The 25,305-nt window shown below is 45.8% G+C and overlaps 1 protein-coding gene across 1 annotated transcript in view; it reads left to right on the top strand.

The window, feature by feature from the left end:
- Positions 1-25,305, top strand: part of LHX4 (LIM homeobox 4) — a 95,439-nt gene that overhangs the window by 64,353 nt on the left and 5,781 nt on the right. The window contains exons 3-4 of the mRNA XM_060233386.1: positions 18,821-19,023; positions 23,692-23,846. Coding sequence (XP_060089369.1) covers positions 18,821-19,023; positions 23,692-23,846 — 358 coding nt within the window. The remainder of the gene's footprint in view (positions 1-18,820; positions 19,024-23,691; positions 23,847-25,305) is intronic.

The following is a 25,305-nucleotide window of genomic DNA, read 5'->3' as shown; positions in this document are numbered from 1 at the left end:
TAGTCCAGCATCCTGTCTCACACAGTGGCCAACCAATTCCTTCGAAGGGCCAGTAACAGGGCATAGAGGCCAAGACCTTCCCCTGATATTGCCTCCTGGCACTGAGATTCAGAGGTTTAGTGCCTCTGAATGTGGAGGTTTCCGAGTAGCCTGTCCTCCACAAATCTATCTAAACCACCCCCCTTTAAAACTGTTTATTTCTGTGGCCATCATTACATTCTCTGGCAGCGAATTTCACACTTTAATAACTTGCTGTGTAAAGAAGTATTTCCTTTTGTCCGTCCTGAATCTACTGCCCATCACCTTCATTGGACGCCTTTGAGCAGGCTCGTGGATACGGGGGAACCCCAGGGGGCCAGGCTGCTCTATGAAACCTGCCCTTCCCTATGTAGGACAAGAGCCCCGTGGCGCAGAGTGGTAAAGCTGCAGTACTGCAGTCCAAGCCCTCTGCTCACGACCTGAGTTTGATCCCAGCAGAAGCTGGTTCAGGTTGCCAGCTCCAAGTTGACTCAGCCTTCCATCCTTCCGAGGTTGGTAAAATGAGTACCCAGCTTGCTGGGGGGGGAAGTGTAGATGACTGGGGAAGGCAATGGCAAACCACCCTATAAAAAGTCTGCCGTGAAAATGTTGTGAAAGCAACGTCACCCCGGAGTCGGAAACAACTGGTGCTTGCACAGGGGACTACCTTTACCGTTTCCCTATGTCGGGCCCCTCCGTTGGAGGGCCATTAGGACCAGTGAGAGACAGAGGGGGGTGGTGAGAGAGAGAATGGGAGTGTCAGGCGATGGAGACTCAAGGCAGTATTCATTGGAACAATGTATACTTTATTGGAAACGCATAGCTGGATACAAAAGTTGAGACTAATACCTGGGACTGGGTGTTTCTTAGTCTTAAGGAATCTACTTCAAAGCAATATCTAAACAAAGCCACTATTCTCAAAACAACAGGGAGTGAAGGTGCAAACTTTCACACGAGAGCTTCCTCTTATCTCTTTGCCTCTGGGAAGATGCTGGTCGACCGCGGTATCTACTAACGGTCGCATTTCTTTGCTCCTTTTACAACCTAAACAAAGTTAACACTTCAAATGTCCCCCCTTTGATATGCATGCTAGCTACAGTACAACAAAAGGCTTTGGGGTTAGTATGAAAAATCCATTTGGTTAGTATTCTATAATTTTAATATGATAGAGTTACAGAGCCTGACAGGGAGAATGGCAAAGAGAAGGGGGCAATGAGTGGGAGAGTGGCAAAGAGGAGGGGGAGAGAGGGACTGTGAGAGAATGGCAGCACGGGCGATAGAGAACAGCAGCGCGTGAGAGAGAGGGGGACAGTGAGAGAGTGGTAGCAAGAAAGAGAACGGCAGTGCATACAAGAGGGGAACAGTGAGAGAGTGGCAGTGAGACAGCGGGAGAGCGACAGCGACAAGGGAGAGCGAGAGACCAACAGCCAGAGAGAGAGTGCAAGAGAGAGTTGGGGCCAGGCAGGCTGGCCGCTGGAGGGAAGAAGCAGCCAAGCCCCACAACCCCCCCACCAAACTTTTTAGCTTCCTGGCCCCTCCACCCAAAATTTTCTGGCTACGGGATTGACCTTGAGTTCTAGTATTTAGGGAGATGAAGTAAAATTTCTCTTTGTCAACTTTCTCCACTCTATGCATAATTTTATCAGTCTCTATTGTGTCCCTTCTTAGATATTTCTTTTCTAAACTGAAAAGTCCCAAACTCCTGTTGAATCTGTGGACTTTTTTGGCATGCTGAGGACAGGAAGTGGGTGCCACAACAGAATGGCTGAGGCGAGGGCTGTGTCCAACAACAAAACATCAGGAGATTTCAGAAAATGTTAGAAGGTTTCAAGCCTCCTTCTTCATTGAAGGCAGCTATTTCCAAACAAGTGTTGCCTAAAAAGACCCAGGTGGGGCTTCTTGAGGTCTTCTGCAGTATGTCCTCTTCTGATGAACCAGAGAAAAGCCAAGATTGGCCTTTTGCTTTGGGGAAGCAACATGAGGGATCATCAGAAGGCAGTCTGGTGGATGCCGTGGCTTTTAGGGGCTCTAATATAGGCCATGATTTCATGCATTGTCACCAAATTTTTGCCAAACAGGAACCTTCAAGGTAATAAGCTTGACTCAGCAGAGAAGCCATTTTGGTGGCAACAGGCTGAAAACAGTCCCATGTTAAGGCTCAGCCAGAAAAAGCCTCTTGTTCAGGCTTTGGCATTGCCTCCTGGAATTAGGTTTTGCTTTGTTGATGTTCTAGGAGCTGAGCTTGATGTAGAGTGTAGACCCTCTAGCTCAGGGGTGTCAAACTCATTTGTCATGAGGGCCAGATCTGACATAAATGGCCTTGTTGGGCCAGGCCATTTCATATTGGACCAGGCCATGTGTGTACCTATTTAAGATTAGGGAGCAGAGATATAAACTTTATAAAGGACACAAACACAATTAAAGATTTTTTTTTTAAAAAAACTTAAAACATTAGCATTCATTGGTCTTAAAGGTGCTTTCTTTATATTTCTCCAATGGGATCCAAGGAATTGGGCAAAGGAAGCTCTGTCTTTCCTTCCTTCCCCAGGGGACCAGGAGGGGAGGAGTCTTAGTCAATAGAAGGAAGAGAGGCTTGGCTCAGTAGCTCTGCTGTGTGATTGAGAGAGCTTGGCAAAGCAAGATCTGCCTCACCCCTCCTTCCTCCCTAAGGGAGGAGCCCCAGCCAATGGAGAAAATTGAAGTTTTGCTCTGTAGTTCCTGTGTGATTGAGCAAGCCTGACAAAGCAAGCTGTGATGCAAAAGGAAGCAAGAGAGGGAGAAGGAAGCAGAAGTCAGTCAATTGCTTGGGGGCCTGTTAGGAGCCGTCATGATTAACACGGATATTATTCTTACCTTGTTCTGTACTATTGTTTAAAATATGTTGAAGATCATTGTGAGAACATGGATATATAAGTTTTTTAAACAGTCCTTTCCAAATCCATCTGGCACAGTTCCCATGTTCATTCTGTCTGTTTATGACACACAGCTTGTTTGTTTAATATATTATTTTTTAGTTTTGCAAAACATAGAAATAATAAAAAGAAATACAGAAAAGGAAAAATTATTAAGTATCATAATTGCGTGTGTGTGCATATGTGATTATATATATAAAAAATGTATGAAATAGAAAATATTTCTCCCCAGCACCCCTTCATTACATTGAAAACTGTTTACAAAATAACTATAAAACTTACTTCTGATGGGATGCATTTATATTCAACATTTTACATTTTGAATTTGTTTTTCAGCTGGATTATTAATTTCACTGTTTCTGTAAACTGTAAAATATGTAGTAAAAATACTGCATATTTTTGCCATTTTGGCAAATAGGTAACAACAAAAATACAGAAGGGAGCACTATTGTACCATATATATTATAGTAGAAAATAAAAAATGTTTCTCATCACAACCCACTTCCTTATACATATTTATATTCAACATGTTAGATTTAGAAATTATTTTCATTCTGCTTCTTCATTGCAATACAATTGTATACAGTATTTTAGACTACTCATTCTAAATTTGACTCTATTTGAATAGTAAACACTCCATCTCTCCTCAAATTTTGTGACTGATCTGTTTCTCAAATAAGTTGTTAATTTTGCCATCACTACATATTCAGCAAGTTTATTTTCCCATTCTTGTAAGTGTGATCCACTGTAGATTACAGTTCTGCCCAGTCTACTTTCATTTTTGCTGTTAAAATAATTCTAGCTGCTGTCACCATGTATTTGAATGCCTCTTGCAAAATTTTTGGCAAATTATTAGGCAGTATTCCTAGTAGCATATTCTTGACTTCCCTGGGAAATTCGAACTTTAAATTTTGCTTAAAGTACTCTGTTTGAAATCTAAGTCAGCTTGTGAGCATGCAGTGACGGAAAGGGTGTGCATTATTTTAACAAACTAAAGGGCTTTCGTGGTGGCAGCGGTGTGTGGGGGGGTGCTCTTTGAAACTGGGCTCCCTCTCCTTGCCCTGCAGGTAGATCCTTCTTTACAGGTATTGGAATTGTTTTCTGTGGCCCCAGAAGGTCGGACCAGAACCAATGGGTTGAAATTAAATTAAAAGAGTTTCCGGCTCAACAATAGGAAGAACTTCCTGACAGAGTGATTCCTCAGTGGAACAGGCTTCCTCAGGAGGTGGTGGGCTCTCCTTCCTTCGAGGTTTTTAAACAGAGGCTAGATGGCCATCTGACAGCAATGAAAATCCTGTGAATTTAGGGGGAGGTATTTGTGGGTTTCCTGCATTCTGCAGGAGGTTGGACTAGATGACTCTGGAGGTCCCTTCCAACTCTATGATTCTAGGTTGTCTGATATCAGCTGGAAACTCCAGATGAAATTCTTTAAAAAGTTATAAGTAGCAGGGATAGATTTAGACTGTATTAAAATTATATAAAGTTCTTTAACAGATCAGACTCCATGTACGATCATTGCTGCTGGTGTTTTGCGCATTCATCCGGGAGCTCAGGAGGGGAGGAGGTGGGGGAGATATATAGCCAGGTTCAAAGGTCTGCTGTTGATTATATTCAAGCGTATATGGGGAGTGGGGTGGGGGGAGGGGGAAGCAGCCTATTTTAAAAGCATTTGTGGGCTTAATTAAAAAACCCCCTATGATCTAACCAATGACCAGAGAGGAAACTGTTGCCTTGGGAGCTTTGCAGGGATTGGTTCTGTTGCTTCTTCTTCTTTTTCTTTTTTTTTGTAGAGGGATAAGCAACTGGATTAATGCTTTTGGTGTAGCTGCCAAATCTTATGTAGACACACTGAACTCTTTATAATCTTATGTAGACACACTGAACTCTGGGCAACATTTGGTGGATCAGAATTGAAACACTTTCTTATCTCTTACCTTTGGGGGGGGGGGGTTTCTTTGTCCTGTAAGCTCTTAGAGGATTGGCTACATCAGGGGTGAGTGGCTCAATATGCAAAGGAATCCCTGCTCCAAAAAAAGCCCTGCCACTGGCACTTTAGAGAAAAGCAAGTTTTGGGGGAGCTTTGACTCTCGGAGTCGGAAGCTTAGTTGGTCTCCAAAGCGCTACTGGACTCAAACCTAGTTGTGCTGCAGTATAGGATATGATTTCACTCCTTTCCCCTCTTTCTCTCCAATGCACAAGGCAGAAGTCACTTATGCTAAATTGAGCTATTAAGGCATTATGACTAGGCATATCCTTCCAGGCCTTTGTGATCGATGCGTTTGTCTTAAAACGACCAGAATGCTAAAGTCACTTCCTGGCTCTTTCATCTCCCAGTCAGGCCGCTGTCACCTTTAGCAATGAGTCATGCGGAGGGGGTGAATCAGAGAAAGTGCCTCATAGGCTTCAATGCTAGCTGATGTGGCAAGGCACACAAGGCCACTGCCAACAAACAATCCTGGCCGGTAGAGAAAGAAGGCTGGTGAGGGAAGGCTCTGGGTTTTATTTTTCTGGATGCTGCTAAAGCAATGGTTTTCAAGGGATGTTGTGTCGTGTGTCTGGTAAAAATAAAAAAACCGCCAACAGAATCAGGGTGTGGAGGAGCTATGCTAAGGGTGCCAGTCTCCAGGCGAGACCTGGGGATTTTTTGGAATGACAGCTCATCTCCAGACTACAGAGATACATTCTCCTGGAGAACATGGACGCTTTGAAGGGTGGACTCTATAGCCTTGCCCTCCACCGAGGCCCCTGTCCTCCCCAGACTCCATTCCCAAATCTCTAGAAATTTACCAACCTGGAGTTGGCAACCCGTTCCCCCACCCTGCCTATGGGCAGGAAGACCTGGCGGCAACCCTAGAGCTATGATTTATTATGAGCACGTATGGATTGTATGAAGCTGCCTTATATTGGCTCACAGCCCCAATCTAGTCCCAGGTAGCAAATTTTCTGTCCCTCTCTTTTAGGGAGCGACCTCTGCCTGAAGATACCTGAAGCAGTGACTCACACAAGTTCCTTCCCTGCCACAAAATTAGGGGAGGGATGGTGGCTCAGTGGTAGAGCATCTGCTTGGTAAGCAGAAGGTCCCAGGTTCAATCCCTGGCATCTCCAACTAAAAAGGGTCCATGTAAGCAGGTGTGAAAAACCTCAGCTTGAGACCCTGGAGAGCCACTGCCAGTCTGAGTAGGCAATACTTTGATGGACCAAGGGTCTGATTCAGTATAAGGCAGCTTCATATATTCATATGTTAGTCTTTAAGGAGCTACTGGACTCTTACTCTTTCTACTGCTACAGACAGACTGACATGGCTACCCATCTTGATCTATCTGAAGAAGTGAGCAGTGACTCACAAAAGCTCATCCCCTGCCACAAAGGACTCTTGCTTAAAGACTAAATCCAGTCTCCTCCTCCTTCTTTTTATTATTAAAATAAGTTCACCTGAGAGGTGCTATTTGACAAAGAAGACGACGACGACGATGATATTGGAATTATACCCCACCCTTCACTCTGAATCTCAGAGCGGCTCACACAATCTCCTTTGCCTCCCCTCACAACAGACACCCTTTGACAGGCTGTGAGACAGGTGGGGCCGAGAGAGCTCTCACAGAAGCTTCCTTTCAAGGACAGCTCTGCAAGAGCTATGGTTGACCCAAGACCATTCCAGCAGCTGAAAGCGGAGGAGTGAGGAATCAATGAGAGCCAGTTTGGTGCAGTGGTTAAGTGTGTGGATTCTTAATCTGAGAGAACAGAGTTTGATTCCCCACTCCTCCACTTGCAGCTGCTGGAATGGCCTTGAGTCAGCCATAGCTCTCGCAAGAGTTGTCCTTGAAAGGGCAGCTTCTTGAAAAGCTCTCTCAGACCCACCTATCTCACAGGGTGTCTGTTGTGGAAAAAGAAGATAAAGGAGATTGTAAGCCACTCTGAGACTGATTCGGAGAGAAGGGTGCGGTATAAATCTGCGGTCTTCTTCTTCTTCTTCTCAAATCCGATTCTCCCAGATAAGTGTCCACACACTTTACCACTACACCAAACTGGCTCTCTTAGGCCAAGGCTGTGTTTCCCTAGAGGAAAATTTGGAACTGAACAGGGAGATCCAATTGTAATAGGTCTACCCATGGAGCTTGTGGGCCGGGGGAGAAGAGAATGACAGTATAGTGCAGTGGTTTGTGTGTGACCTAGGATTAGGGAGAATCAGGTCTGAATGGGCATCAGATGATTTTGGGTGAGCTGTTATCTCTCTCAGTCTAACCCACCTCACAATTCTGTTGTCAGCATGAAGTGGAGGAGGAGAGAGTGATGCTGTATGCCACTTTGGGTCCCCATCAGGGAGAAAAGCAGGGTATAAATGGTGGTGGTGGAAAGTGCCATCAAGTCTCAGCTGACGTTGGCAACTGTGTAGGGTTTTCAAGGCAAGAGCGGAGCAGAGGCATTCTGCGTAGCAACCCTGGACTTCCTCGGAGGTCTCCCGTCCAATCCTGGCCAAGGCCAACACTGCTTTGCTTCCAAGATCTGACAAGATGGAGATGGCTTTGGCCATCCCAGTCAGGGCAGGGTATAAATAAACAGAAATGGGTATGTCTGAGGTTATAGATGAGCCCTGGCAGTTTGCTTTTCACATTGTTATCAGTCACTCTGGACATTGTAATAATGCATGACTCAGATTTTGGAACGGCACAGATGCTCTCTGGAATGGCACATTTGCCCGTTTCCTGGAACTGTATGTGTTGTGCCTGCTTGCACATTTTTTTTTAAAAAAAGCCTCCAAATAGGCTTTAAACAACTATAACCCAAAGGTTATGGCTTCACATACTGTGCAGGGCAAATCTGGCTTTGTGGCTGAGCTTTCTGTGGACACTAAGCAAACGCCCATCCTGGTTTCTCAAGAGACACATATTTGCAAACATGTGCATACTGTGTTCTCACCTTACTGATTCAGTTTTTTTTTTTAAATGCAACATGCAGTGAGGCCCTTTTGATGCACACAATTCTCTGGCTAAACCACAATTCCCTGCAAATTCTGAAGTTGCCAAATGCTGCAGGATTCGGGCCTGAAGCCGGCAATTCTCCTTAGCAGCTGCTATTTTACTCATAGGGGCATTTGTTACAGGAGGAAGGGAATTCATTTTCCATGTTAATGTGTTGATGCTGCCACATACCCTTTTATTAATATGCCTTTTAAAAACTGATTGATCTGTTGTCCAGCAATTGCTGCAGCTGCCCGTAGTAACAAATGGCGTGTTTACTTAGTCACATTTCCTGATGGTCACTAGTCTCTTGACAGATGCCATTAAAGAACATGGGCTTTTTATTTTTTACAAGAGCAGAACATTTTTCATGAGCGGGGGCGGGGGGGGGGGAAAGATTATTAAAGGGTAATCACGGCGCTTGAAGGATTCTGGTAGAAGGTTGGTTGGCGACCATTTGGGGGAGCGTGTAGGGTTTGAGTCTGGGGAAAAGGTTTGGGAAACAGTCTTGGAGACTAGGATGTTCATACTTGGTCAAGAAAGTAGGCTAGAAAAGAGATAGGAAAGCTAGCCGGCAGAATCCATATCAGGGGTGGCCAAACTTGCTCAACATAAGAGCCACACAGAATAAACATCAGATGTTTGAGAACCACAAGACATGAACATCAATGTAGGAAGGAAGGAATGCAAATAGATGGGAAGAGGGGGAGAGAGGTGGAAAGTAAGTAACTTTTAACTTAAACTGTATTCTCCAAGCTGCTGGCTGGCTTGGCTTGAAGAAGTAATTTAAAGAGACAAATGCCTTCTCCAAGTCAGCAGACAGGGCAGTGGGGGCTTCAAGAGCCACACAATATATGTGAAAGAGCCACATGTGGCTCCTGAGACATAGTTTTGCCACCTCTCATCCATACAGAGGGAGTCAATATGTTCAGAACTGAAAAGATCATGGCTTTTTTTGTAGGAAAAAGCCCAGCAAGAACTCATTGGCGTATTAGGCCACCCCCCCTGACACCAAGCCAGCTGGAACTGCGTTCCTGTGCATTCTTGCCCAAAAAAAGGTCCTGGGAAAAGATGATCTCTGAAGCAGGAAAGTTCATGGCTGAAGCCAGAGGCTGGGATTTAGTTTAGTGATCTACTTGAAGCTGTGCTGTGTTCAGAGCCCTTTTCAGATTCGTAACAGGGATCCCGTGAATTTTGGCATGAACGCGTTCGACAATTGAATTTCCTGTGTTCAAAGGTGCTGGCCAGATGCAAGCCAAACAGTTGTGCTTGAACAGCTGTGTGAATGTCTGCTAAACAATTTTGTTACATCAAGGGTGATTTTCTTTTTTTGCCAAAGTGTGCATGTGCAAAGACGCTGCCAATTCAAACCAATCAACAGCCATTGGCATCAGTAGGGATTACTCAGACAAACTCCAACGGGCAGGATTTTATTTAAACGCAGCATTCGCTTAGGACTGATATGATTTGTGAGTGATTTGTTGGTTTATACGATAGCCTGATCTCATTAGATCTCGTAAGCTAAGCTGGGGCAGTACTTGGATGGGATGCCACCAAAGAAGACTCTGAAGAGGAAGGTGTTGGCCGACCACCTCTGCTTCTCGCTTGTCCTTCCCGGGGGGTTGCCAGAAGTCAGTTGTGACTTGATGGCACTCAGGGCTTTTTGGATAGAAAAAGCCCAGCAGGAACTCATTTGCATGTTTGGCCACACCCCTGATGTCACCATTGTTCCACATAGGGCTTTGTAGTAGAAAAGGCCCAGCAGGGACTCATTTGCATGTTTGGCCACACCCCCTGATGTCACCATTGTTCCACATAGGGCTTTGTAGTAGAAAAAGCCCAGCAGGAACTCACTTACATGTTTGGCCACACCCCCTGATGTCACCATTGTTCCACATAGGGCTTTGTAGTAGAAAAAGCCCAGCAGGAACTCACTTACATGTTTGGCCACACCCCCTGATGTCACCATTGTTCCACATAGGGCTTTGTTGTAGAAAAAGCCCAGCAGGGACTCATTTGCATGTTTGGCCACACCCCTGATGTCACCATTGCTTCACATAGGGCTTTGTAGTAGAAAAAGCCCAGCAGGGACTCATTTGCATGTTTGGCCACACCCCTGATGTCACCATTGTTTCACATAGGGCTTTGTTGTAGAAAAAGCCCAGCAGGGACTCATTTGCATGTTTGGCCACACCCCCTGATGTCACCATTGTTTCACATAGGGCTTTGTAGTAGAAAAAGCCCAGCAGGGACTTATTTGCATGTTAGGCCACACCCCCTGATGCCAAGCCAGCCAGAACTGTGTTCCTGTGCGTTCCTGCTAAAAAAAAGCCCTGATGGCACTTATGCATGCATGTAGTAATTTCTGAGATTCAGAGTGGAGGGCAGGATATTAATCCAATATCTTCATCTAGCAATTTGAAAGGAAAGGATGGACTTAGCTCTCCCCTCTCTAGCATCCACCTCTCAGTGGAAAATGAATCTTTGCAGCAGGGGTGTCGAACTCATGAGGGCTGGATATGACATATGTTGGGCCGGGCCATGTTGAGCTGGACCATGTATCTATTTAAGATTAGGCAGCAGAGATATAAACTTTATAAAAGGACACAGACAAACTGTTATGTATTGAACATTAGAGGTTATGCAGCATGGCGATCGCGACTGAAGGCGACCCCTGGGTCCCCGGATGTAGCTCGCCATATGCCCCGCCCATCAAGATATATGGTGGGAAGCTTGACTGACCAGGATTGGCCTGGTCAGATGAGGGGGCAGTTCCGGGCAATGTATATAAGCGGGGCCCGGCCCGCGTGCTCTCTCTCTTGTGATGTGCTACTGAATAAACTATGTTGCCTTCAAACCGTCTCGGTTCTCAGTACATTACACAAACACAATTAAAGATTTTGTTAAAAACCCTTAACATAAAACATGCTTAAAACATTAGCACTCATTGGTCTTAAAGGTGCTTTCTTTGTATTTCTCCCCTGGGATCCAGGGAACTGGGCAAAGGAATCTCTGGCTCTTTCCTTCCTTCCCAGGGGGCCAGGAGGGGGAGGATCTTCAGCCCATAGAAGGAAGAGAGGCTTGGCTCAGTAGCTCGGCTGAGTGATTGAGAAAGCCTGGCAAAGCAAGCTCTCCCTCCTCCCTTCCTCCCCAAGGGAGCAGCCTCAGCCAATGGAGAAAATAGAGGTTTTGCTCTGTAGTTCCTGTGCGATTGAGCAAGCCTGGTAAAGCAAGCTGTGATGCAGAAGGAAGCAAGAGAGAGGGAGAAAGAAGCAGATGACAGCCAGTTGCTTGGGGGACTGACAGGAGCCCTCCAGGGACCTGATTTGGCCCCCCAAGCCACATGTTTGACACCCCTGCTTTGCAGGGTTGCTAGAGGTGATACGTAGCCCAGGCCTCTCAGTTACTCAGAAGCTCATCTATTTTGCATTAATCCCTCTTCAGCCACTTGCAAACCCTTTGATGGTATAAACAGGGCTGAAATTATGAAGGGCTTGTTTCCTAAGGGCAGCCAATCGTGTAAGGCAAGACCTTCCCCTCTGAAAAGCTAAAGACCGGTTAGCATGACTACCTTGGCTGGTCACATGGGACAATTTGTGTTTTCATTCTGTAACAAGAGACTCCAGCACCTGCTAAGGTTTTCCAGCCACCAGGTGCTTAGAGTTCCTTTTTTTAGCCACTGTTTTGTGTGGTAGCTGGGGAGACGAGTGTGTTCGCTGCGGCGAAGTCTAATGACAGTGATTAACCATGAAAATGGAACTTGCAGGTAGGGAGGTGGTGTAGAGTTCCTTTGATTAGCAGAGTGCTGGGGATCAACAAGAGGGAATTAGCCATTACCTTGTGACGTTGCCAGAGACATGTGGCCGACTGCTCTAGGAAAGCAAATTTTGGACGAGATGGAGCCTTGTGTGTGATCTACCCAGGCAATCCTTGTGTCCATATTTATTTGAGAATGCCTATTATCAGGGCTTATTTTGTAGCAGGAATTCCTTTGCATATTAGGCCACACCTCCCTGATGTAGCCAATCCTCCAAGAGTTTACAAAAAAGAGCCCTGTAAGCTCCTGGAAGATTGGCTACCTCAGGGGTGTGTGGCCTAATATGCAAATGAGCTCCTGCTACGAAATGACCCCTGCTTATTATCAGGGCTTTTTTGTAGCAGGAACTCCTTTGCATTTTAGGCAATGCCCCCCTGATGTAGCCAGTCCTCCTGGAGCTTACAGTAGGCCCTGTACTAAGAGCCCTGTAGGCTATTGGAGGATTGGCTACATCAGGGAGGTGTGGCCTAATATGCAAAGGAGTTCCTGCTACAAAAAGAGCCCTACTTATTATACCATCCCATCACCTTTCTATTGTGCACACAGTACTCAAGGCCGGTATCAAAGCAGAGGATACATAATGGTTACGTAATCTATTTTATTTATGAATTAATGCATTTGTGTCCTCTGTGGTGTAGTGATAAAAAGCAGCAGACGCTGACCTGGAGAACCGGGTTTGATTCCCCACTCCTCCTCCACAGGAAGCCTGCTGGGTGACCTTGGACTAGTCACAGTTCTCTCGGCCCCACCCACCTCACAAGGTGGCTGTTGTAAGGGAAGGGAAAGGCAGTTGTAAGCCGCTTTGAGAGTCCTTAGAGTACAGAAAAGTGGGGCATAAAACTAACTCTTCTTCATCATCCCGCCTTTCCCTGTGGCAAGATAGCTTACCAGTCATCACTAAAAATGTCATAATTTAAAGCCAACAAAACAAAATGCTAAATAATCCACACGCCCCCTGCCAAGAGACAGCTGTAGTTTATCAACCCTTAAAAGCGCTGGGATATAAAATAATAAAACCACCTACCTCAAACCTAACATAAGATCAAATTAAACAGCAGTCAAAGCAATGTACCAGCCACTACAATAATGTACCGGCCTCCACTTGCCCAGAAATGCTTCTTGAACAGACAAAACATTGTATTAGCAGGTATTCAAAGAGAGTCAATGTGGTGTAGCAATGAGCACGTCAGACTAGGATATGGGAAATCCAGGTTTGAACCCCCACTCTGCCATGGAAACTTGCCTGGTTTCCTTGGGCCAGGCACACACTCTCAGCATAACCAAAGGTTTTTTGAGCAGGAACACACAGAAACGCAGTTCCAGCTGGCTTGGTGTTGGGGGTGTGGCCTAATAGGCACATGAGTTTGTGCTGGGCTTTTCCTACAAAAAACCCCTGCGGGGAACAATGGTGATGCCAGGGGTGTGGCCTAATATGCAAATGAGTTCCTGCTGGAATTTTTCTACAAACCGCCCCCCCCCTTGAAAACCTACCTCGAGCTACGCTGCCATATCCTGAAACTATGCTGGTGTATCTGGAGATATGCCACTAGCAAACCCTACTGACGCTGGGGTGTTAGGACAGGGCTGCCCCAAAATACACACGTCGCATCATTTCACAGGACTGTGTGCTCTGTGGATCTCACCCCAGGGCAATTTTGAAAGTCACGGCATGGTGGAAGCCATTGGCCGCTGTCTTTATACACACCCACAAATCCTTCCTGCGCCGCGATGCTAGCAGTAATGTCAGCATTGGCATGTTAACGGCAATAAGTAACTGAGAGAAGAATTTGCCCCCTTTGCTTTTATGTTCTCTTTTCCTGTCTTTGCAGCTTAATTATCTACAGTTTAGGTTTGGGAGGGCAGGACATAAAAATCAAGGTGCAGCGCGGCTGAATTATAGCATTCTGACACTGCTTTTTCCGGCGCTTAAAATAGATGTGACTCCTTAATGTAGCATTAACGTGGCTTTATGGTTATACACAGTCCCAGAATGTAGCAACAAAGTCTATCTCTGATGGGAAAAGAGAAGGACGCTGCAGGTTGTGTGCCAGCCGGAAATCATGCGCACCAGCTTGTCTAAGGGTGCGTTGGCACGGGAGGCAGCTTTCAAGACTGATTCATGCGCTTATTTTTAAAATTTTGTTAAAGGTGTACATTTGGTACCTTTTTATGTACCTTTGACAAATGAAGGGGGGCAAAGCATACCAATAACTCCCAGAGTTATTAGGAAGCTGGTGGGCATTTGTAGTTTATAGCTGTGAGTCTGAGGCAATACAGTCAGGTGGTGGAGGCCACAGGGCATTCTTGAGACCCGCAGCAAGGTGTGTGGCCACCTTTTGTCCATGTGGCATTCTCTGCAGTGCTGGAAACCTCAGCAGGGGCGGAGCATGTCAGCAGAGTGCTCGTGCAGCAGTCAAGACACTGTACTGATTACGGGGAAAGAAAGGTTTAGGAACTAACAAACTGGATGGAGAGAGGGAGGGAGAGAGAGAAGGTCCAGTTCAGGGTGGCCAAACTTGCTTAATGGAAGAGCCATATCGTATAAACATCAGATGCTTGAGAGCTACAAGACGTGAATGTCAGATGTTTGAGAGCCACAAGACGAAAGGAAGGAAGGAAGGAAGGAAGGAAGGAAGGAAGGAAGGAAGGAAGGAAGGAAGGAAGGAAGGAAGGAAGGAAGGAAGGAAGGAAGGAAGGAAGGAAGGAAGACGTTTGGTGGAAGCTTCAAGCCCTATGCCCCTGGATGACAGAAGATGATTAGACTGAGGGGGAAGGGATGGGGATGAAAAATGTATATTGGAACAATGAGGCAATGAAAAATTGTATATTTTAATTAAGAAATAATAAAAAAAATATGGAAAAAAGGAAGGAGGGAAGGAGGGAGGGAAGGAAGGAAGGAAGGAAGGAAGGAAGGAAGGAAGGAAGGAAGGAAGGAAGGAAGGAAGGAAGGAAGGAAGGAAGAGGGGGAGAGGTGGAAAGAAAGCAACTTTAACTTTAAATGCATTCTCCAAGCCACCAGCTGGCTTGGCGAAGTGATTTAATGAGAGAAATGCTTTCTCCAAGCCAGCGGACAGGGTGGTGGGGACTTTGAGAGCCACACAATATGTGTGAAAGAGCCATATGTGGCTCCCGAGCTGCAGTCTGGACACCTCTGGTCTAGATTGTTGTAGAAGATAAAACCTAAGAGTAGCATTCTGCTGACAAGGAAAAGCCCCTTAAGAAAGAAGGTACTTTCCTGAAAGTAGCTGCAGCTTGCTGCTCCCTACAGAATCCTCTTCTTCTCTGTACACAAATCCATTGCTATATTCCAAAAAGAGCAGAAGCAGCGGCAGGCTGGGAAGCTACTAGTGGCCCCTTCAAGCCACAATAAGGCTGCCAACATCCAAGTGGGGCCTGGTGACCTTCTGGAATTACAACTGATCTCCAGACTACAGAAATCAGTTCCTCTGAAGAAAATGGCAGCTTTCGAGGGTGGACTGTGTGGCATCATACCCTACTAAGGTCCCTCCCCACACTCTGCTCCCAAATCTCCAGGAGTTTCCAGCCTAGAGCTGACAACCCTTTGCTATATGCAGTCACTTCCTGCACTGGAGACATTAAAACTCAGGTGATTTGCTGCATAGCCACAGTGCTGATGTGCTGCATGGCCACAGCACACACCCCCCCCCCGGCAGTACTCTATGGTGGTGTATTGGTTGCTGTGCTTGATACCGAAGCCAGCTGGCTTTGGCACTGATACTTAATATTCACTTGCACTAAGGGGTGCGGGATCTGGAGACCAAGCCCTATGAAGAAAGGTTGGAGGAGCTGGGTATGTTTAGCCTGAAGAGGAGGTGGCTGAGAGGCAATATGATCACTATCTTCAAGTACTTGAAGGGCTGTCATCTAGACTAGAGGATGGTGTGGAATTGTTTTCTGTGGCCTCAGAAGGTAGGACCAGAACCAATGGGTTGAAATTAAATCAAAAGAGTTTCCGCCTCAACATTAAGAAGAACTTCCTGACTGTTAGAGCGATTCCTCAGTGGAACAGACTTCCTCAGGAGGTGGTGGGCTCTCCTTCCTTGGAGGTTTTTAAACAGAGGCTAGATGGCCATCTGACAGCAATGAAGATCCTGTGAATTTAAAGGGAGGTATTTGTGAGTTTCCTGCATTGTGCAGGGGGTTGGACTAGATGACCCTAGAGGTCCCTTCCAATTCTATGATTCTATGAAGGAAAGAACAATTAGGGATAATTCCAGATGGGTAGCTGTGTTAGTCTGCAACAGCAAAACAAAGAAGAGTTGGTTTTTAAAACCCGCTTTTCTCTACTCAAAGAAGTCTCAAAGCATCTTACAGTTGCCTTCCCTTCCTCTCCCTACAAGAGGCACCTTGTGAGTCAGGTGGGGCTGAGAGAGTTCTGAGAGAATTGTGACGGACACAAGGTCACCCAGCAGGCTGCATGTGGAGAAGGGGAGAATCAAAGCCGTTTTTCTAGATTAGAGTCCACCGATCTTAATTACTATACCACACAGAAGTCCAGTCCCCTTACAAAGGGACTCACAGGCATTCCTGAAAAATACTTGAGAGCACATGTTCTTTCTTGAGCATGTTTGCAGGGACACTCACATACTAGTTGCATGGGTGCCGGGTATTGTTGTTATTGTATGCCGGAGGGGAGGATCCTCATTCCTTAATCTGGCATGCATAATCCAATCAGTGGCCACAACTAAATTGCAGTATTGGTGGTAGGAAGTTCTGACAAGTTGTAGCTGGTTTACGGTGACTGGGGTTTTCAAGGCAAAGGACGAACAGAGGTGGTGTGCCGTTGCCTACCTCTATGTAGCAACCCTGGACTTCCTTGGAGATCTCTTATTCAAACACTAACCAGGGCTGACCCTGCTTAGTTTCTGAGTTTTGATGAGACTAGGCTAGCCTAGTCCATCCAGATCAATATTATGGTTGTTACATATAATTACAGTATTCATCAGTATGAAATCCGGAGCGCGTGCACACCAGGAATATGACTAGGATGGAAAGATCAGCGTGACCTCAACAGAACTGAAATACCTACTAACAACTCACTTAGAATCATAGATTCATAGAATCATAGAGTTGGAAGGGACCTTCAGGCAGGGTTTCCCCCCTGTGGCTCCCCCCGGCAGCTGGAGATCAGCTGTAAAAATGGGAGATCTCCAGGCCCCAGCTGGAGTCTGGCAACCTTAAAATCTGATTTCCCTCTTCCCTTCCCTTGTGCGTTCAGCCACATTGTTTGTAGGCTGGACGACTAGGCCTAGCATCGAACGCATGTTTATATGCAGCACCTGCCAGCAGTATTGTCTACAGAATTTTAATTGATATGAGCTTCTTTGAAAGGCTTTTTTTGGGGGGGGGAGGACTGGAAAGTGGGGATTACAAATATAACTAAATACCAACAGTTTGTTTGGGCTCAGCCGACTGGAGTTAAAAGGTCCATTAAAACCCAAAGCTCCCTTGGATGCATTAAGCTAGCCTCTTTCCACTGAAGAAGATAAAGCCCTGCAGTGTGAAATGTCATGCATAATTGGGTTGATTGCTGTTTTAAACTCTGCCCCTTTCCTCCATGGCTCTTTCTCTCAGTTTTGAGGGCTGGTCGCCTCTAAAAACTCTTCTGGCCTCTCTCGCTAATGATGGTGAATCATTCCTTAACTGTTGTTTGGCTGCAGGCAGCGGCACTTCACACCCCTCCCGAATTAAAATTCTGCTTCCAGGCAATCCAGGAAATGCCGATGTCTGCGTTAGGGACAGGCAGGAATAAGGGCAGGGATTGAGATGCATGCCTAAAACAAGCCTATTCATGATTCGTTCCAAATCGGTTTGGGCACTTGCACTACACACAACTCGCGAAACAAAGCGGCTTGTTTTCTGGTGTTTTGTCGGTGTCATTATTGCCAGGGGAATCCTTCTCATGTGCTGCGATGTGACGATGTCACCCGGAAGTGACGCTACCATGCCAGGTGCCTTGCCCCATCAAATCTTCCTGGCCGGCGCTTTCTAGCCCTCCTGAACCAACGAACCACAGTTCATTCATAAAATAAAAAATGTGAACCGAACCAAAATGCTGAATTGGGCAAACCAACCAACCATGAAACGAACCACTATTTTCATGTTTCGTGCCCATCCCTAGTTTGCATCCTGCATAGGTCTTCCAAATTTGCTTATTTTGCATGTTTTCTTTTATTTAAAAATGTCATTTATTCTGCTTCTGCTGATCTTTGGGAAGGCTTGAAGGAACAGAAACCTCACCTTTATCTAGGGTTGTCAACTTCAGCCTGGGAAATTCCTGTAGATGTGGGTTTGGAACCTCTAGGAGGTGAATTTGGGGATGGATTTCCCCTAGGATCTATGGTAAACTGCAGAGTTTGCTCACTGAAGCTGCCATTTTCTCCAGGGGAACTGATCTTTGTCATTTGGAAATCTGTTGTCATTCTGGGAGAACATTAGGCCACACCTGGAGGTTGGCAACCCTACCTTCAACCCCAGAAAGTTGTTAGTAGGAACTTCCCTGACCCTTTAAAAAAAAATTCTTGTATATTTGCATGTGTGTGTGTTTGCCTGCACCTGGAAATCATGTTGATCTCTGATGACTGACCCCTGCTGGCGGCATGGAGGATATTCCAAGAGGTGGCTGAATAGAGCCTGCCCCTATCCTTTTGACTTAGTATTTCAAGGACGTCTCCCACCCAACTACTAACTTGGTACTTGGGGGGAGGGGTAGTGGGAGGTCTTCTAGTGTCCTGGCCCCACTGATGGACCTCCTGATGGCACCTGGTTTTTTTGGCTACCTTGTGACACAGAGTGTTGGACTGGATGGGCCACTGGCCTGATCCAACATGGCTTCTCTTATGTTCTTAACCACAGTCAACCCTGCTTAGCTTCTGAGATCTGACGAGATCAGGATTGGTGGGCTATCCAGGTCAGCACTTCCCTGACTTCTGACGTTTCAAGAGGCCACACACTTCCAAGCTTATCTTTATAGCTACAATCTTGCTTTTTTGTTATAAATGGCTGAAATTCTCAGCAGCTGAACTTTGCACCCAATAGTCTTTTCCTTGCAGCAGCTACCCAGCTCTGTCTTTTTTACTCTTGCTTTTAAACAGGCGGTTTGGTACAAAATGTACAGCTTGCCAGCAAGGGATCCCGCCTACGCAGGTCGTCAGGAAAGCCCAGGACTTTGTCTATCATCTACACTGCTTCGCTTGCATCATTTGCAACCGCCAGCTGGCCACAGGTGACGAGTTCTACCTCATGGAAGACGGGCGCCTGGTCTGCAAAGAGGATTATGAAACAGCCAAGCAGAATGGTAGGTGCTGAGTGAAAAGATACCAGCTCCAAGCTCAACATGTATAGAAAATGTACCAGTTGCACGTAGGGTTGCCAGATGCAGGTTGGCAAACTCCTGGAGATTTGGGGATGGAGCCTGGAGAGGACAGGATAGGTCACAATGCCGCATTTTCTCTGGGGGAACTGATCTCTGCAGTCTGGAGATGAACTGTAATTCCGGGTGATCCCCATTTCCCTAGTTGCAAGAGAGAGGCACGGCTCAGTGGTGGAGTGCCTGTTTTGCATGAAGAAGGTTCTAGGTTTGATCCCTGGCATGTCCAGTGGGGAAAAAAATAGATCATGTGATGTGAAAGATCTCCTCCCAGTCAGAGTAGACAATACTGACCATGATAGACCAAGGGTCCGACTTGGGCCGAGGCAGACTCGTGTTTGTGGGGGGAGAGTCCAAATGTATTTTTCAAGCAATTAGATTGTGCAGGTTTGTGACTCTGGTTTGCCTGTGATTAGTCAGAACTGTCTCCAGAAGGAAAGGATTTTTGTTCACTAAATGACAACTGGCTCTCTCTTTCCGAAATTGCTGATGGAGGTCTGTGCGTGCAGGCAGGCTGAGGAAGTGTTTTTGTGAGCGAGTCACTTTGGGAGAACATATTTGTGAGGCAGGGAAACAGTTCTCTGGGGATGAGTTCCTAACTCAACTCTACACGGCCAGTTGGTTAGATGCACCGCTGCAAACTCCACGCACTCCAAGTAGGTTTGCAAGCTCTGGGACGGGAAATGCTTGTTTTGATGGCACACTTGATACACAATTCACAGAAATTTTTACTGCATATTTGGAGTGTGACCTTTACCTTGTCTGTGGGTTGCCTCAGTGTGCAAACAGTGAAAGCTACACAAGGTCTAGGCAGCGTGCTATTTGACAGAAGGACTTGTCTTGGGGTGCACTCCTTTTCTCAAGGCCTGGACATCTAACTGATTCTGCAGACGCCTAGAACCTCCGTCAGATTCTCAGCAGTTTTCCTCTTGAATGTGTCTCAAGTATTCCCAGGGAACCGGCAGTGAGCTGCAAAGGCTCCTTGTCATCTTTCTCCAGTTTAAGTTGCTGGGGATGAAGAAACATCAGGAGCCAAAAGCAACTCTAGGCTCGGCTCCACCAGCGGCAACCGAGTCGCCTCTTGCACATCAGCTTAATCTGGCCCTTAACCCAAAGAGTCTCCCATTTTTCATCTTGAGGTCTAAAATGCCAATATTTACTGGAGGTGAAAAACCCAGAATTGGGGGTGGGTTGAGAGAAGTGAGACAGAAAGAGGCTATAGATCACCAAACGCTAATGAATCCACAGAGACTGCCAAACGGTGCCTGACTGAAATTAAAACTGAACTGGTCTTTAATGGATTTCATGTTGACAAGCCCTGACTTCTCATTAATTAAGGACTCTATTTTGACCTAATCAATTTGGCTAGGGTGATGCAATGCCTATTTGTGAGGGGGGGGGGGATCGACGGGCTGGGGGGGTGGGAAGCGAGGCTGGGAGATCGCAGATTGAATATTGCTTAATTTCTGTTATTGACTCAGCGCTATCGATAGCTTTGGTGTTGCAAAGGTTTGCAGACTACCAAACTGTGCAGAAAGAGCTTGGCATTCTGGAGCACAGGGAGAAGTGCTTCTGTCTACAGATTGGGTGGAGGAGGAAATTGTACTTCTGCAGCAAGCTATTTTGTTAGCAAGGCAATGAACAGTGGGAAGGATCTCAATTACATTTTTTCAGGGCTTTTTTTGTACCAGGAACTCCTTTGCATATTAGGCCACACACCCCAGATGTAGCCAATCCTCCTGGAGCTTAGTACAGGGCCTTCTGTAAGCTCCTGGAGGACTGGCTATATCAGAGGGGTGTGGCCTAATATACAAAGGACTTCGTATTACCAAAAAAGCCCTGCATTTTTGGCAATGGGGCACTGCTGTAGCTCCCTGATCTGCCCCTTATTGTTCCCGAAGGCCCTGTTCCCACCACCAACACCATTTCAGGGTGATCAATGGGAAAAAGCAAGAGATGGAATGCAGGAAACGCCACTCTGTTGGCAGAATTGTCTTCCCTTAGTGGAAACTGGGATCAAACCTATACACAGAGGAGATCTGTTTGTAATTGTGGCATTTGTGCCTCTATTATTAATACTGTTTTCCTCCTGTGTAGTCAAAAGGTGAAATCTGGCCAGTTCAAAAGCCCACAGTGAAACAAACCAGTGCTTAGAAGGGCTGCTAAGCCTGCTCCCAATTTTATGAATTAGTAGGGAAATAAAGATCCCATCCTGGCAACTTCAGCCCTATCTGATGATAAAACTGTTGCCGCTCTCATTGGAAGTTTGTGAATCCTTCAGCTGTAGTGATTGACAATTAAATTGGATTTGAAGGTAGGGTGCATGTTTTGACTGAACAGCAAGGGAGCAGATGAACTACTGTTATCCAAAAGACTTGCAGAATTAACATGCGGAGAAAAAAGCTCACTTCAAATAGTCATTTAGTTGCGGCAAAGCAGAAGTGCAAGGATGTGCTCGGCGTTTTTTTTACACAAGGACTCATGTGTTCACTTGTGCAATCTGGCTCCAAATTACTGATGGATACCCCCAAGCCAGGAAACTACCATTAAAGGGAGAGTGCCGATAGTTAGGCTTCTGAGTTTGTCTTCCAAAGCAGAAATTAGCAAAATGCCTGTCCCACAAACAGCCTTCTCTATACTCCTTTATCAGTAACAAAGGAATAAGAGACATAACCACAACATTTTTTTGTATGTCTCAAGCATACCGCATGTATGTACCTTTATTCGTTTTTCAACCCCTCTTTCCTCTGGGAAGTATCAGATTGCAGCAGAATAGTACGCGCAGGTTTAGCGTGAACGTGAATGTGTGCAGAAATTGCTGTGCAAATAAAATCAGCAGTGGAACTGGAATGGGGGAGATGTGATAGTCTCTCAACCCAAATGTTCATAAATATGTTGCCAACTAAACAGCGTCTCTCAAAGTTGTGTCTGGAGATCTTTCTTCATGCTTCTGTTGGACTGAGAGAGCCATTGGGTTGGACCCAGTCTAAATTGTCAGTTCCCCCTGATTCCCCCTTCCTGTTGTAGACGCCCCCCCCGTACGATTCCTCAGGGTCCTAAGCCCTCCAGGAGTAGCCTTTCATAAAGGTTAGTGGGCTGCAGTAGGAAGGGGCAGGCAGAGGCTTTCTGATATTAGAAAACGTTGTCTAGATCCAAGTCAGTGTGTGTATTTGCTGGACCGCATACCCATAAAACTAATATTTAAAGCAAATGAACACAAAGACCAAATGGGTTGGTTAAGGTCCTTATTTTACTCACCCTAGCAGTTGTGGTAATCCTGCTGTAAAGTCCCACCTCTTCTCTTGGATGCTAAACCAATTCTTGCGATTTAGACCTCATGTAAATCCAAGTGGTTGTCAGTCCATCAGAACTCATGAAACTCCACTGGATGGGAGGGGGCTGAGCCAGCCTCAGCTGAAAAAGGGCAAAGAAACCTTTAAAAAAAACACTTTTGGATAAGGATTCCATGACTTTGGAAAGGAGTGTCTGCTTAGTCAGGCTTTTATTTGACCTTTTTAAAGTTAGGGTTCGGGCCTTGGCTTGGGGAACAAAACTTATTTTTGTTTGACAGATAACAGGGCCAGCCCTAGACTGTCTGGCAAGGCTAACTTCTGCCCCCCCCCCTCACACTGCTAATATCACCAAGTCACATGGGAGGCATCCAATTCAGCGCCCCCAGAAAGCCAATGCCCTAAGCTTCCTGTTATGGGCCCATCATTCTTAACTGGTGTTTGTAAATTCTGAGGTAATGGGCTCTGTGAGAGAAAAGAGCAGCCTTGCGCCTGCTGAGGTACCAAGTCCGAAGAAAGGGGAATCAAATTTCCCCTCAGGGCTTATTTACTCTATTTGAGAACCAACTTTACTTTTTATATTTAAGTTATCCACACATCATAGTCACATTAAACACTTTATTTTCTGCTTAATAAACTTTTGTTGTCCATCTCCACCTGTGTCTTGTCAGTCGAGTAAAAAATCTAAGAAACAGGGCTCTCTGTTTATCTCACATATAAATACAGCTGTCACTAGCAGGTTTCTAGATCCAGGTAGTTCCCCCTTTGTGTCTCCCTTTTTATTTGAGTGTGGGCATTTGGGGTATAAAGAATCTGTAGAATAGCAGGAAAGGGGGACTGGATATTCTTTAGTCCAGAAGGCTCGGAGAAGTGATTTACAGAGACAAATGCCTTCTCTAAGCCAGCCAATTGGACAGTGGGGGCTTCAAGAGCCACACAATATGTATGAAAGAGCCACATGTGGCTCCAGAGCCACATTTTGGCCACCCTTGACTTAAAGGCTATAGACAGACACTTCAGAGGCAAATCTGGATGCACACACCCAATGTTTTGCTACCTGGGACATCCTGCTGAGGATACCTATGCAGTTGCTGTGATGTCTCTGTGTCACTTTCAGAACCATGTATGCCCAGTGGCCTTTAACAGTGCAAACAACAAAGCCCCCCATCTCCATGGTACTAGGGGTTAATTCTCCTTTCTTGTCATCCTTGCATGCTGTCAAAACACTCTGCATGCACATGCTCTCCTTCCTGCATGCTTGTTGCATGCCCTGTGTTCCAAAATAATGGCAAAATTTGCATTACAGATGATTCAGAAGCAGGAGCGAAGAGGCCCCGAACCACCATTACAGCCAAGCAGTTGGAAACATTGAAAAATGCCTACAAAAACTCCCCCAAACCAGCCAGGCATGTGCGGGAGCAGCTGTCCTCTGAGACTGGACTGGACATGCGGGTCGTGCAGGTGAGCTGGTTGTGCCCAATATTGACTATGCTGAAACAGATTATTGATTTATAGCATTCCTTACTTGTGCCCCTGAAATCTGCTCGAGATGGTAGATAAAATATTCAGTATGGTTTAAAAAAAATGGGGGAGAGGGAAATGGTTACAACAATGGCTTAAACCAGGGGTGGCCAAACATGCTTAATGTATGAGTCACAAATCAAATGTTTGAGAGATGCAGGACATGAACATCACATGTTTGAGAGCCACAGGAAGGAAGGAAGGAAGGAAGGAAGGAAGGAAGGAAGGAAGGAAGGAAAGAAAGGAAAGAAAGGAAAGAAAGGAAAGAAAGGAAAGAAAGGAAAGAAAGGAAAGAAAGGAAAGAAAGGAAAGAAAGAAAGAAAGAAAGAAAGAAAGAAAGAAAGAAAGAAAGAAAGAAAGAAAGAAAGAAAGAAAGAAAGAAAGAAAGAAGATGAGGGAGGGAGGAGAAGTGAAAAGAAAGAAACTTTAATTTAAATGCATTCTCCAAGCTGTCAGCTGGCTTGGCTTGGAGAAGTGATTCAAAGGGACAAATGCCTTCTCCCAGCTGGCCAACGGGGTGGTGGGGGCTTTTAGAGCCAGACAATGTGTGTGAAAGAGCCACATGCGGCCCCCAAGCCGCAGTTTGGCCACCCTGGCTTAAACTTTGGATAGGGAATGGATTTTGAAAGGGAAGGTGGCATGGCATAGTCTGATCTCGTGGGATCTTAGAAGCTAAGCTGGGTTGGTACTTGGATGGGAGATCACCAAGGAAAAAACTGAAAAGGAAGGCAACGGCAAATCACCTTTGCTTCTTACTTGCCTTAAAAGCCCCTTGCTGGGGTCGCCGTACATTGGTTGTGACTTGATGGCAGTTATGTACTTACAAATCCTTATGTATAAGATGTCTGGCTAGATTTGGTGGAAAGGGTGGGCCATGGATCAGTAATAAACCATCTGTTTTGCATGTAGAAAGTCTTAAGTTTAGTTCCCAGTAAAAGGATCAGGCAATAAGTGGTGAAAGACTTTCCCCTGAGCACCTGGAGAGCCACTCCCAGAGTAGATAGTGCTTGCCTTGTCGGGCCAATTTTTTAGTTCAATACAAAGGAGGTATGTAAGAGTGGAGACCGCCTCTCTCTTTTGACCCAGTACTGGCTGAAGTCAAGTTGAAGAGGGATCCTAAAAAGAACCTTTTTTTTCTTACACATCCAAACCCCAAAATGCTACATGTCATAGGGCTGAGAGACATCAGGAAATGCACTGCGGTGTAACAGAAGCCAGTATAGATCCATGATGCGAGAAAAACCAAACGTAAAGTTGGTCAGGACTCCTTTGCCATCAACAGGAATGCAGCTTGTCTTGTAGGGATCAGAAACGTGGTCCATTCCATGTACTATACAGTCATGAACCTTTTAAGACTCCTGTTCATCTATTCAAAAAGGTGGCATCAGAAGAAAGATAA

The sequence above is a fragment of the Heteronotia binoei genome, chromosome 2, assembly GCF_032191835.1.
Source record: "Heteronotia binoei isolate CCM8104 ecotype False Entrance Well chromosome 2, APGP_CSIRO_Hbin_v1, whole genome shotgun sequence".
Taxonomy (NCBI): domain Eukaryota; kingdom Metazoa; phylum Chordata; class Lepidosauria; order Squamata; family Gekkonidae; genus Heteronotia; species Heteronotia binoei.
The sequence above is the reverse complement of the archived record's forward strand: the minus strand, read 5'-3'. Positions and strand labels throughout refer to the sequence as shown.